This window comes from Barbus barbus (assembly GCF_936440315.1).
Source record: "Barbus barbus genome assembly, chromosome: 28".
Taxonomy (NCBI): domain Eukaryota; kingdom Metazoa; phylum Chordata; class Actinopteri; order Cypriniformes; family Cyprinidae; genus Barbus; species Barbus barbus.
In genome coordinates this window covers 7326294-7340663 of record NC_136756.1, presented here as the reverse complement: position 1 = coordinate 7340663, position 14370 = coordinate 7326294, and the positions used below count along the sequence as shown (strand labels likewise).

The 14370-nt window shown below is 35.9% G+C and overlaps 1 protein-coding gene across 2 annotated transcripts in view; it reads left to right on the top strand.

The window, feature by feature from the left end:
* Positions 1 to 3115: 3115 nt before the first annotated feature.
* bin3 (bridging integrator 3) overlaps positions 3116 to 14370 on the top strand; it is a 61806-nt gene continuing 50551 nt past the window's right edge. The window contains exons 1-2 of one of the 2 annotated variants that reach the window (XM_079382513.1): positions 3116 to 3272; positions 13879 to 13927. In XM_079382513.1, the coding sequence (XP_079238639.1) occupies positions 3265 to 3272; positions 13879 to 13927 (57 nt within the window). In that variant the 5' untranslated portion in view covers positions 3116 to 3264. The remainder of the gene's footprint in view (positions 3273 to 13878; positions 13928 to 14370) is intronic. The other variant, XM_079382514.1, reaches the window with a different exon arrangement.

The following is a 14370-nucleotide window of genomic DNA, read 5'->3' as shown; positions in this document are numbered from 1 at the left end:
GAAATATGTGGTTGAAGTTTCAGTATCACTTGCAATTAATCAAGAACTTTGCAAGCCTTTTCACTCAATGCATTAGTATAATACGAAGCAGCCCGTTTTTGGGGCAAATGGATATCATGACGAGTCTCACAACTCAACTTCCCCCCTCATCATAGTCTCAGCATGACTGTTCACTGTCCGGCTTTGGATCAGAGCCAGGATGAACAGCCTTGTTTGTGCCAAACCGGGTTGCAGGCTTGGCTGCCATGGAACAATATGCACAGAGGACAGAACAGAAATGTAAATGTGACCCGAGTCAGCTCTGAAGCAGGCCCTGTTTCACAACACTGATTCACTGTTGTTTACCTGATTATTTTGCTCCCTGTAACCCTCTCATTATGGCCGGACACTAAAGACTGAGAGTAAACATTCAGCATCGGCCCATGACGCGCTGTCCACTGCGCTTGAACACGATCAGTGACTCATCTCCTCTACAAAAAAGACAAGCGAAAGAAGAAAGTCATCTTTACTGATGCTCATCCGTTCTCATAACGTTTCCGGTTTATAGTGTGCAAATAAATACTTTGTTGTGTGGCAGATATTTAGGTATCCGTATTCTTTTTCTACAGGACTGTATCTCTTACTGCATGTCTTGCATGTCTCTTATCAGATGGAGGCACTTAGAGTTGTTTGTGGTCACGTTTATCCGTATGAGGGACACAAGCGTGGGATTTAGCTCACTAGAAGAAAGGATGTTTTGATACGTTTTTACCTCCTGTTACTTCCATTGCCTTATAGTAAGGCCCAGTGGTAAAATCTCTTAATTGTTCTCAAAATGAATTGATGTTATCCTTTTGTGAAGAGGAAATGTTCACTTTTGTTGTAAATTAAATGTTTTCCAGTTGATGCGTACTTGAATACACACCTGAATAAAATACAACAGAATCCGTTGTGTGTTTTTTGTGTGTTGCACATATACAAAACAAACAAATATGTCAACAAACTGGAAAAGATGGAATAAATCACCTACATTTGAAGGTGTGGGTGGGTTAATTGAAAAAAAAAAGTTGTATGAATAAAAATATATTTAGCAAAATCAGCTTTATTACCACAGGTTAGTCAATTGCTGTTAACTTTTATATGAAAAATGTTTCATTTTAAGATTTGCCTTGGAAGATGACACCCAGAGCAACTACGGGACAAAAGCGCTTTAAGCTTGTACTACTGTTATGTCCTCTGCTGCATTGAATGCTGAAGTTCTTTAAAGTCCAGTAAATAACTTTTGGCTATCGTGTCAATGTATAAAATTTGTTCTAAAAATTGGAGAAAAAAAATAAAATGCATTATCGTTATAGTTGTGGTGTGGACTTGCGTATCTATTCTCAAAAAAAACTAACGTTTTTTTTTCTTTTTAATATTTAACATTCACAAGAACGGTAATTATAAAATATCTAGATTGATAACTATATCAGCGGCCACACCAATGGACTGTTATATCTCTGCTTCTTTAAATACTTGAGCATTTTTAAAGCATCATAGATTCTGATTGGCTGTAATTTTTTAATCGTTCATCAGCAGAAAAAAAAAATTCTGAAAGTGATTTCAATGATATTGTTCATCTGTGTCATTATCAGTATAGTTGCCATGTGGACTCTCACAGAATTTGAATGATTATTAAAACTCGTTGGCCCGGTTTCATAGAGAGGGCTTAGCCTAAACCAGGATTAGTTCAATTAAGACATTTAAGTAATTTTTACAAACGTGCCTTACAAAAAACGTTACTGGTGTGCATCTTGAGGCACTGATATGTCTTAAAAGATCAGTCAGTGCAAGTTTCTTTCAGTTGAAACAGCTCAGATTTACATTTTAGTCTGGGACTAGTTTTAAACCTTGTCTGTGAAACAGCTCAGATTTACATTTTAGTCTGGGACTAGTTTTAAACCTTGTCTGTGAAACAGCTCAGATTTACATTTTAGTCTGGGACTAGGTTTAAACCTTGTCTGTGAAACAGCTCAGATTTACATTTTAGTCTGGGACTAGTCTTAAACCTGGTCTGTGAAACAGCTCAGATTTACATTTTAGTCTGGGACTAGTCTTAAACCTTCTCTGTGACACAGCTCAGATTTACATTTTAGTCTGGGACTAGTCTTAAACCTTCTCTGTGACACAGCTCAGATTTACATTTTAGTCTGGGACTAGTCTTAAACCTTGTCTGTGAAACAGCTCAGATTTACATTTTAGTCTGGGACTAGTCTTAAACCTGGTCTGTGAAACAGCTCAGATTTACATTTTAGTCTGGGACTAGTCTTAAACCTTGTCTGTGAAACAGCTCAGATTTACATTTTAGTCTGGGACTAGTCTTAAACCTGGTCTGTGAAACAGCTCAGATTTACATTTTAGTCTGGGACTAGTCTTAAACCTTGTCTGTGAAACAGCTCAGATTTACATTTTAGTCTGGGACTAGTCTTAAACCTTCTCTGTGACACAGCTCAGATTTACATTTTAGTCTGGGACTAGTCTTAAACCTTGTCTGTGAAACAGCTCAGATTTACATTTTAGTCTGGGACTAGTTTTAAACCTTGTCTGTGAAACAGCTCAGATTTACATTTTAGTCTGGGACTAGTCTTAAACCTTGTCTGTGAAACCGGGAGGTTATCTTTATAGTCCCTGATGTGAATAGGCCTATGCTATAAAACATTGACATATTTAAATAATATGAGATAATGAGATTTCAACAATGATTTTAACAAAGATCAGAGATTTAATTTCTTATCAAATTTAATTATCTTAAGTAGGTCTAAGCCTACTCAAGTTACCTAAGCCACATATCCATATTGTCTCATTTGTGTTTATTCATACTTCTGCTAAAGATTTGAGGAGAAGTATGGGATAAAGTTAATTAAATTAAATTAAACATACCTGAGAACTCAATTAACTCGTTGAAAGAGCAACATATTGTAAAGGCCATTGAATGTATTCGACAGCCCTTATAAGTTTTCTTTAAAGAATGAACAATAAAGTATGCTGAAGATCAACTATTAAGAGAAACTAAGAAATCTTGTATCATTATAAATACTTTGGTTTGCGTAGTCTTCATAAACGCATTCTAATCTCAGTGTGTGTGAATGCGGTACCTGTTGCGCGGCTGTAGTTTGACCTCTCCGCTTGCCGTAGTTTAACTTCTCTACTTCCTGCTCGCTGTCCCACTCTTATAGACCGAAAAGGCGATGGTTTTGAAGGAAAGGGATTATATTTCGATTGATTTGGATTGAATTTAAGCACAAGATGAGCTGGTATGTATGACAACGCTTATGTGGGTTAATAAATAATAATAACGCGTTTGTTTTCGGACGACGCGAAGTGTCGCTGACTGCGTTTCAAAACATAGTGAGCTGCCTACCTAGACTGCACGTGGAGCGGTCGAATACAGCTGAAATGCTGTCTAGCTAGGAAGCGAGCGAGCTTTTGACACAGCGCCGGTGACTGGCTAGTGAAGCACTATTTTAACATTGTTTGCGGTTACAAATGAGTTCAAACGTTACATAAACACTTAAAAACGGTGTGTAGAGTTCCACATATGTTTTAAATGTCCTGTTTTCTGTATATATAATTTTATTTCGCTTGTTAGCCTATAGCTCTTTCCTTAGTCTCAGTAGCTAAGTTAGCTCAGGAGACCCGTATCAATGATTCCCTTTTAATATATGTTTATATAATAGATAAAGGTTAGTTGATTTTTATTTTAAGCTATTTTAATTCTAAAAAAAGTATTATTTATTAAATGTGGGCACACTGATATGTGTACGTCTAACGTTAAATGTATGAATAATTTATAATGCATTTGGCAGAGATTGTGCATTTCCGTCTATTTACATTACATTTTAGAACTTTTTTAATTCTGTATTCTTATAAATTAGTAGCCTACACTGATCTGAAGAGCCTATAATGTAGCATCACAAATTTTGAATCCAAAGACTTACTATATACAGTACAGCTCAATAATCTCTATGACTATATAACAAGAGGGTTCTCTGCTGAGGACCATAGAAGAACCTATTTATAGTGTAGTTCCCTTCATCAGTCTCTGAGTCTGTCTTTCACTGGATTCCAGGAAACTAGAGTCTTGTAAGCATTTGTTTTAGGTTGAACACAATGGACCTCTGTCGACTTGTGTAGTTTTGCCCTGTCAGTTTGTTTTGCTTTCATCAAGATGTAAGAGAACTTGGGAAAGACATTGCCATTAAACTACAAAGGTTTGGCAGGTTTGTTTGTAGATAACATAATAATTTGCCATGGTGCTTTAACAAATGCACAAAGTGTATTTGTGATGATTTGCAGTTTTTAAGTTTGGCTGATCTTATATGTTCATCATGCGATTCATAGTGCTGTATTGTAATCGTTGTGGCCTGTACTGTAACATTTGAAAGCTAGCATTCAGAATTACGTTGATGCATATAAAAGTCTATCTAAAGTAGTGACAAACCTTTTATTCTGTATATCTGGGTGAAGCAGATTTTCAGAAAAGAAAAAAATATAAGGCATCTAGTGGGGAATTGGTTCTCAATGGTTTTTGATTGGATGGAGGTATATGACTGTGAGCTTGTAGTGGGTTGTAAGAAAGAGACAAGAGGCAAAATGATGGGATGACTGGCTTCTCCAGTCCTTTAGTCTCCTTAAACCCAGTCACCAGAGAGAAAATCAAGGTATTTTGATTGAAAAGGTCAAAAAATAAATGTACTCTTTGCATAGATGATTCGTTTCTGCTGGTCTTCAATATGCTCTTCTACAAATCAAGGCCTAAAAAGGTATTAAATCAGACCAGAAAGTCTTACATTTCTAAAGTTATAGCATTAAATGTTGCATGCATTGCAAAAAAAGTCAATGTTGTCCCAGCATTTTTATCTCGGTTTCCAGAACAAATATCCTTAACTCAAAATACGTTCATTGAGATGCACAACAAGTCTCTTGCTTTCTGAGAAAATGAACAAAGTGAGTTTATCTGTCAATGCAGTATTAAAAGTTGTTTACCTTTTGAATTAAGTTAGTTTTTTTAGCCTAAAAGTTTAGTTTTTAAGATAAGTTTTTACCAAGAGAACAAAACCCTGTTTAAGTTGTGCGTTTAGGTCTGTATTTTACTGCATTAACATGCTTTAATAAAAGCTTGAAGGAAATCGCTATGTTCATCCACCACATATGAGGGGTGAACCTATAGTAAAAATACATTTTCATTGGACTGTATTTCGTATTTTCAAATGAGATCTCCCCATTTTTAAATTTATGTTAACAGTAAGTATTTTGTAGAAAGATGGAGGCCTGTCTGAAAGCTAAATACACGCACTTAGTCTAAACAGCGATGATTTTTGGATTTACTTTACTTTGTCATTTAGCAGACGCTTTTATCCAAAGCGACTTACAAATAAGAAAAAGTAACTAAAACTAAAAGTTAACACTCTGTAAATACTCTATACACACATTTAAGAAAATACAGAAATTAAATAAAATTGACAAATGCATACAACATTTCAATAGTAAACATATAAAGAAAAAACAATAAAAAGTGATACTTCTATCCTTTGCCGGTGTCCTAGCCCGGTGGATTTATAAGGGCTAGATTTATGATGTCAGGATGCTTCAGTAACGTTTAAAGATTAAGTTTATTTCATATAGTAATTATTCATGCAATTAACTTGAAACTTTCTGTACACAGCCAACTTATGGCCATGCTAATTATGATCATTATGATCTCCATTATTTGTAATAATAATGCGTTACGGACGCTTCATATTAAATCATATGCACACTGGCACGCATGTTTACCACATTGCTGATGACTGATAGCCTGTGTATGGCTATACTGCTGTGATCTGTTTCAGGCTTTCCATATCATAACATTTTAGAAATGAATTCATTGTAATATTTCAGAAATTGCATATTTAACAAGAACATCGCGGAGATTTAGACTGCTTTGCTGTTTGGGTCAGAAATGCACAGGCGGACTGAAGGAAAAATCGCCAAAACTATTTTAAATGTCATATAATCTTCATTGTTAATATTATTATCTTATTACAAAGTCTACAAAATATGTCGTCTCCCAGAAACTTTTTTTGTCACGTCCGTAATGCATGTGTATTTCCCTCATTTAAAATATAAAACAGGTTTATAGACTGAAACTGTTCTGATATCTGGACTCTATTTTAAGGGGTTTAGAAAAATATAAAGAGATGGTTCAATATATTGGTAAAGAATACAATTTATGAGAATTTATATTTCAGGGTTTGACTGCGAATGCCACGTCCATAACGCTGCAGTGGTGTGAAGCAGAGTTATAAACCTTTTTTTGTGTGGGTGTGGGTGTGTGTGTTGTTGTTTTTGTTTTGTAAAATTTATTAAAAAGTAATGGAGATCCGATGGAAGGTAAAGCAACACTTCAAAGTTTGAAAACACAAGATATTTACATTTAAAGATCATATTATTGACGGATTGTGTTCCATTCACTTTATTCCTTAGAAAGTCTTAAATATACCTTTTTAAAACCTGCAGAAACCCTGAATACAAGAAATAAATCGGGCAATTGCATGCTGACTAACTTTAAGCATTCATAACTTAATTGCACTGCTTGCAGCAAAGCAGACTTCGGCTTGTTAAGGTCAGTGTTTTCCGACTGAACGATTGACATAATGTGAATGAACTTGCAAACCGAGTTTGAGTTATGAACAGACATGCATTTGTTTTGGCTCATGGCTTTGTGACCACACTTGAGCAATCTGCTACATGCGAAAATTAGATAATGTCACAATTCTCTGGCCTAAACGATTCAGCGTTTTTTACATCACTGAATGTCAAAACGTCATTCTTTGTCCGATCCAAAGCAGAGAGGGGGACTGCTTTTATGGCTTTTCCTTTTGACATATTAAACATTCTACCATTTGCATTGTCAGAGGTTCGACTTCGGAAACTGACTTCGTCACAAGGCCCTACTGAAAGGTCAGCGGCCGGCAGAGGATGCTTCCACTCCAGTACGCTTAGTGTTGGGGTGAAGGCCCGAATGAGCCGGTGGTGAAAGGATCCTTTATGAGCCAGGCTGACCCGCTGCATTCATGCAGGGCCTCTTGCTAGATAGAGTGACGCGGTCGCTCTGACACTGGGGTCGCTGTGACAACAATTGCCGTCAACCGAGTCTCTGTACTCCTTGTAGATAAGATCCCGGCGTAAAACTGCCATCTCAACAGATAGAGCATCCATTAGCTGGCTTCTCCGCTCGGGCTGCTGTGTAGCGTGAGTGAAGTTTGCCTGTTCTCGCCGTAATTTTTGCTGCAAGTCTGAACGAAGCTTTGTTCGTGCGTCTGTCACTAGCGCGCCTGTGATCATGCTGATAGCGTAAAGCCTTGGATTTCAGAACAGGGCACTTTTCATTAATCGGGGTATCTGTGAATGGAGAGGATTTTGTTTAAGTCGACATGAAAGCAATAGGAATCATTGAGTCTTCTTCAGTATCTCTGCAGAAATACCAGTAACATAATGCTATATTTTAATACTAAAGGTCAAATCATTTGGCCAATAGGTCAGGCCTTGAGCATGAATGACTACGACTTCCTTTTTCAGATGAAATTATGAATCTGGGATTTGGATATAAAACATTTCTTGAAGCATCTTGGAGATGTTGCTACAGTTCTGGTGGGTTTAGTCTGTCTCAGTTTGTTCTGTTTCTTCCAGTCATTCAGATAGACCGGATGATAATCAGATAAGATCTCTCTGTGTCAGACTCCTTGTGCAAACAAAAATCTCACTGCATTATTACAATGAATGTTTGGAAATGTAAACTGATATTTCCTACTACCACACTACAGCAAAAGATAGAAACAACTGACTTAAAACTATATTCAGCCCCCACAAGGAGACGTTTAGTCCAGTACGACCTGTAACTTAAAATGAGTTTTCTAAGGTTGTGCATTTGTTGATTTGTAACTTTCCTTCAGTTCATAACTGAGCTCTGAAGTAGCTGCATGTCTTGCAGGCTGTTTTACTTGTTGTGACAGAGGTTTGTCTTGTTCGTTCTCTGTTTTGGCTCGAAATGAATGTTAATATAACCAGACATGACACCATAAATTGCGTCACCCTTCCATCTTAATCTTGAGTTTCCTGACCAGCCGCTACTGTGTTGCACACACATTTTTTGCTTTGTCAGGTTGGGAAGTCCCGCCCACAGTGAAAACTCAATGGTCCAGAATTCTGCTCCACATAGCTGTATATTAGGCATCAAATATGTTCTGTTTGCCATTTCTTTCACCTCATAGCTGTATTTCAATGTGAGTAGGACAGTGTTGGAGAGTATGTTTTAACTTGCATTGAGCTGCACAGTTTTAATTACAGTTTCTAAATTTTCAAAACCTTGCCAAAAATACTCTGACAGTGGCCATCATGTGACAGCTATCTCTTCAGACAGCAGCTGATATCCATGGTTTCTACACTGAGTTTGGATGGTCAACACTGTAATTAACAGATTCAAATGGAAGGTTAATTACCGCTCATTACGTCTTGTTTTGATGTCCAAAAGGCGCCATTGGTTGACATAATAAACTCAGTATTTAGCAGCAGAAGCAGCAGCGTCCCTGTAATGATATCATGCACAAATTTGCAAACCAAAATGAACTGATGCCACACAGGGTACTGTTGTGAACAATATCTCCATAAATAATATTTCTTATTCTCTCTCACTGGACCGCAGACAGGAAGTTCCTGCAATAAACCCCTGGTATTTTCCCATAATTCTTTAAATAAATCTGATGTCAGATTACTTGAACGTTTCATGCTAAAAGCATATATAGAAGGGCATAATTGAAAATATTTTATAATATTTATAAACTATTTTATTTATTAATTTAGGACACATTTTGACAAGTGCCTGTTTGCTTTTACATAACTGAGCAGTTTACGGTCCAGGAATGCTCTTAAATCCGTTAACAATAATAAGTCTGTTAATATTATACCTTCAAAAAGGTGTAATTCCAGCTTTTTCCTTCTTTCTTTTCACGTGACCTCTTCAAGAGCATGGGATCGGGATCTTATGGCCTGACCGCTTGCTTAAATAAGGGTGCATGTAAAAATGGCCTTGTATGCGAAGAACTTTCGCTGCAGATTCCCACAGTACAAAATCATCCCACTGAATTTCTTCCTTCCTGTCAGAACCTTGACATCCTGACTATAGCAGGCTGCTTAAACTATATCCTACAGCTCTGGTGTTAATATGCTAATCTTGATTAGTGGATTGTGAAGGGATAGTTCAGCACCAAGTGAAAATTGTCATTATATATATTCCCCCTGTTTTTCCGGCTCATATGACTGACTTTGGTGGAACACAAAAGACGTTTATCAGCACATTTGTACTTCTCTTTTTCCATACAATGAAAATGAATGATGACAGATGCTGTCAAACTCCAAAAAATGCACCGTTAAAAAACCTATAAAATAAGTTTAGATGACTCGTGCTATATTCCCAATCTTCTGAAGTCAAATAATAACTTTCTGTGAAACGGACATGCAAGTAGTTTTTAACTATATGTTTTGCTTTATGTGAGTTGTGGCATTAGAAGGGCTGTCAACAAGTCTGTTTTAATATTAATGAAGGAATTTTGCAAAGTGCTTTCATTTTCCAAGCTATATTTTTATGGCACATTATGCCATACGAATGAGTTAATCACTCATCTTTTTCTTTATGCAAAATAAATGTTATTGATAGTGGGTGTAAATAAGTGATAGAAATGAAGGGTTTTTAATTTAAAAACTCATTCGGTCTTATTCATAAATAATTGTGTGGATTGCATTTATTGTGCTGGAAGAATTTCTACAGAACATTTCCTCCTCATTTGTTTTTAACCTTGTTTTTTAACTCTAATGTTAGTGAGTTTTTTTTGTGGTATTCTAAATAAACGAGTACTCAATGTTGGTAATTTGCATTAACGCGCCCCAAACCTATTGTTTTTATTGTACCTAAATAAACATATTGATTTGTTTGTGAAAATGTTTTTACCAGAATTTTATACATATGTGTGTGTGTTTACTGATATTCTTTTTGTTAATATTGTTGCACTTTTTGTTGACACTTATTAGTTATATATATATATATATATATATATATATATATATATATATATATATATATGTGTGTTTCTATATATTTTTATTATAAATTTTTATTTATCAGTTTGTTATTTAGTATGAAAATGAGAAATATTGCCCTTTTTTCATATGGAAAATCCATGTTCTCTGAGTGTTAAGTGGATTTCCTCTGTCAAATCATATAGAAGATCTAGTTGAGCAATCCTTACTGACGTGTGACCTGCTTACGAAGATAAACTCACCTTTCTGTCGACATGAAAGGAGAAACAACAGATCACTTGATGTTGCAACTCACTACGTCATCACACAGATGAAACAATTGACTTCAGTCTACTTTCTCTTTTTTTTTTGCTTGCCGAGCTCTGAGTGATGACTGCTTATGTAATTTTGGCAGTAGTAAACTGTTTTTGGGGTGAGTCAGCGGTAGGACTTCAGGAAGTTCTGTGGGTGATGACTTGTAGTTTTCCATGATGATTTAGTCATAATAGCAGCATGACAAAAGGTGAACTTTGTGTTCTTTGGAGCAGGGTTGTGTCTTCTCTTTAAAATGTGATTTAATATTTTATTTAATTCAAATATTTTGTTTTGCTCGCATTTCAGTAGTTCAGTTTGTGTGTGTGTGTGTGTGTGTGTGTATATATATATATATATATATATATATATATATATATACACACACACACACACACACACACACACACACACACACACACACGCATACATACATACAACATACAACTGTTCCATTTTCATTTCTGTCCTCTATACCAAGTTCTCACACACACACACGCTCCCTCACACACCTCTCTTTCCGTATCATTAGCTCACACACCTTTGCTTTGACGCAGCCGGCATCGCCGCGTTCCTGTCATCCCCAGCTGTCCATCAATCATCTGCAGCCATACTTCTGTCACATCAATAATAGTGTGTGTAGATGTGTGCGTGAGACAGGTGCCTGCAGTGGCACCCGTGGTAACAAGTAGTTGTTTTCTCTCTTCAGGTCTACCTCAGCCTGTCTCAGGTGTAATTACTAAACAACGCATGAGACAGAGATGAAGGGGGCCGAACGGTTAATTGCTACTCTTCACTTAAAGGAAGTTGTGAGAACAGGAGATGGGAACGTGATGCCATTGTGCCACGGCTTTAGTACATTAACAAGTTTGACTGGAAGGCCTGCCTAAAGAAACGGTTTCAATGGTGTGTCAATCCTGTGTTTTTTTTTTTTTTTTAAACGACACAATTAGGAATGCACAGTTATGTGATCGAATCAGCATTGACCAATATTATTTGTTTATGGTCGCCATTGGTCTGACAGGCTGTGGATAATACAAGGTTTAGGGCTGGGTGATTTATTGAATATTCCCAGTATATTCATGTTGTGATATTCATGCTGTGAATTAATCAATATTGTGATTATTAATTGATTCAAAACTTTGACATGATTTGATTGCATCACTCATAAATGATCAGGGAAATCCCTCCTTTTTTCATATTAAAATGGCTTTGTAAAAATATATGTAGGTAAATTATTTATGTATGGTTCATGTAAATGAAAATTATGAAATATCATTCTACCTTGATTAATACTTAGAAACCTAAACTTCTAAATACTTATAAAAAACTTACATTATCCTTCAGAAATCATCCTAATATTTGCTTCTCAAAGAACATTTCTTATGTTGAAAACAGCTCAAAGACTTCAAAGGAACAGCATTTATTTAAAAAATGGTTATTTTGATGATTACTCAACCTATCTTGGTACTTTCTCAAACATATCGCTGTTGTTACTATCAAAATGTGCAGTAAGTGTCTGGTGAAAGAGTGTGATTGTAAAGCCCCATTTTTGTTTCTTTATTAGAACAATGGTAAAAGATGGGATAAGAAGTTGTCTTGGAAGAAGATGGAGATTTGTTCATGTTGTAGGCTGGACTTGAACCTGATCATCCATGTGAACAGCATGGTATGTTTCAATAGTTGAAGCACCATGACTCTGCTACATTAGCTTGAGGCCTTTGGTGTGATTTGAAATGAAACGTTAGTTTCGTTAGAAGTTTTGAAGTGAACTAGTCTCCTGGTTTTGAGAGATTGTTTACTATTCAACGTCTGAAGTCAATTCACCAGAATGAAGTTCTTCAATTCCAAACAGCATTATTTTGTCACATTCCTCTCTTTAAACTCGACAGTTAACAGCAACATAAAACAAATAGGTTAGAAAAGGTGAGACAGAATGGCACAAAGTATCAAATTAAACGAGTTGAACTTTGAATGAGATGTTATCAGGAGACAAAACCAACCGTTGTGACCTAACTGAAGGACGATCTGTAGGCGTATCAGTCTTTTTTTGCATTTGTTGAATTGGAAGAAAACCAGTCCAAAGTTAGCATACCTTCACACCCAGAGGGCGTTAGGATATAAGTGTTAGGATCTGTTGAGGTCTGCTAAAAAGTGAAAATTGATTGTCAGACTTTGTGAAAAGATTGACTTTATTAGATCTGAACTCATTTCTAGGCTTATCCGACACTTCCTGTCCAAATGATTTCTGAAAGCCCAAAATATAAGATGTAGTCATGCAAAATTTTGTGAGGAAAAATTGTCCTTGGTCTACTGTCAGTAAGCGTATCGATGAAGCACGGCTCACATAGAAGTTATTTTCAAACCAAGCTGTTGGAGGTTTTGTGTGACCAATGTGTACCCATTACGAAATCTGCAGGGTTAAATCTTTCAACGTTATGCGAAATTCTCAATTGTGTGGATTCCTGAACTGACTGGATTTCACCCACGAAAATTTGCTAAGCAATGTGGTTGCACCTTTACACTATGAAAATCTGTTCAAATATAACCAATAATAATAATAAATACTGGAAGCAAAGGATTTTTGTGAGATTCATCGTGGAAACCATTCTTTAAGGCTGTGCATAAAAAAGAAGCATACTTTGGCCTTAACTGGCATTACTTATTTGAAAAAGTAACTCGGATATTATTTTGTAAATTAAAATGTAATGCTTTATTTTACTATTTACTTAAGTAATCTGATTACACTTTACTTGTAATCACTGCTTATGAGCTAAATCTTTGAAATGTCAACAATAATCAGTCTAGAACTAAAACGGTTAGTTCTCTTGTGTTGTGGTTCTTGACTTATTTATTGAACTACAAGTAATATGCTTTAATAAACAGAAATTCAGAACCGTTTGGTCGTGATATATAGTGGAATCACTACCGAACTGGAGCTATTCCTGAGTACAAACACTCTTACGATCCGTGGAGGACTGTGAACTCATTATTCGGGTTCATTCCTGAAGGTGACCTGTGGTTGGTATTGATTTGCTGCCGTGTGTTACACACTTGTGCATGTGAGACTGCATCCTGTGAAGACCTGAATCTGCAGGGCTCTGAACGAATGCCCGCATGCAGTAGCAGACCACAGGAAAGTGCATGTGTGTAAGATGTGCACATGTAGTGATCTCCCCCCGGCAGACCACAGGAAGACTTGTGGCAGCGGCGACAGCCACTTCTAATTATGCACATCCGCCTTTGATAGCTTCTGAGATGGATTTATGTGGCCCATATGAGATGATTTGATTAGCTGCTGGGGTTTTCATTGTGAACCTCAAAACTCTCTATGAAATACTATGACCTTAAAATGAAGCATTCAGGCTCCTTTGGAAAATAAAAATGGACTGAGTAAAATTGAATATTATAATTGTACTTAATATTATAAATAAAATTAATTTCTTTGTGTCTAAATGTGATCCACCTTATAATTATGCATTTCTTTTTTTCTAGGATTCCTTTCAAAATTGGACAACCAAGGAAACAGATTGTTTCGAAAACGGTAAGAAATCCACAGGACTTTTCTCTTACTTTTTCCATTTTTACTCATTCGTGTGAATTCTGTGCCACAAAATGCAATTGCAAAAATAATGATTGTTTTCAAACCAGACTAAAACATTTTTAATGATGCTAATATCTTGCTGGTATAAAGCCGATAGATATGATATAACACCGTTTTTTTTTAATATAACACATGCATAGCATTGATAAAATAATATTAATGCAATTTTACACCATATTTACTAAAATTAAAAAATTATTTAAAATAAATTTAAAAACAAACTTTTTTTTAAAAGATTGATTTAATGATATAACTGCATATTTGAGTGTGTTTTCCAGTTTTGATTAAAAAAAAGTGTGTAAGCAAGTCAGCCAGCTAAAAGGTGAATCGCAATTACAAACTTGGATTTGAAGCAAAAACATTTTTGAAAAATTGGACAAAAA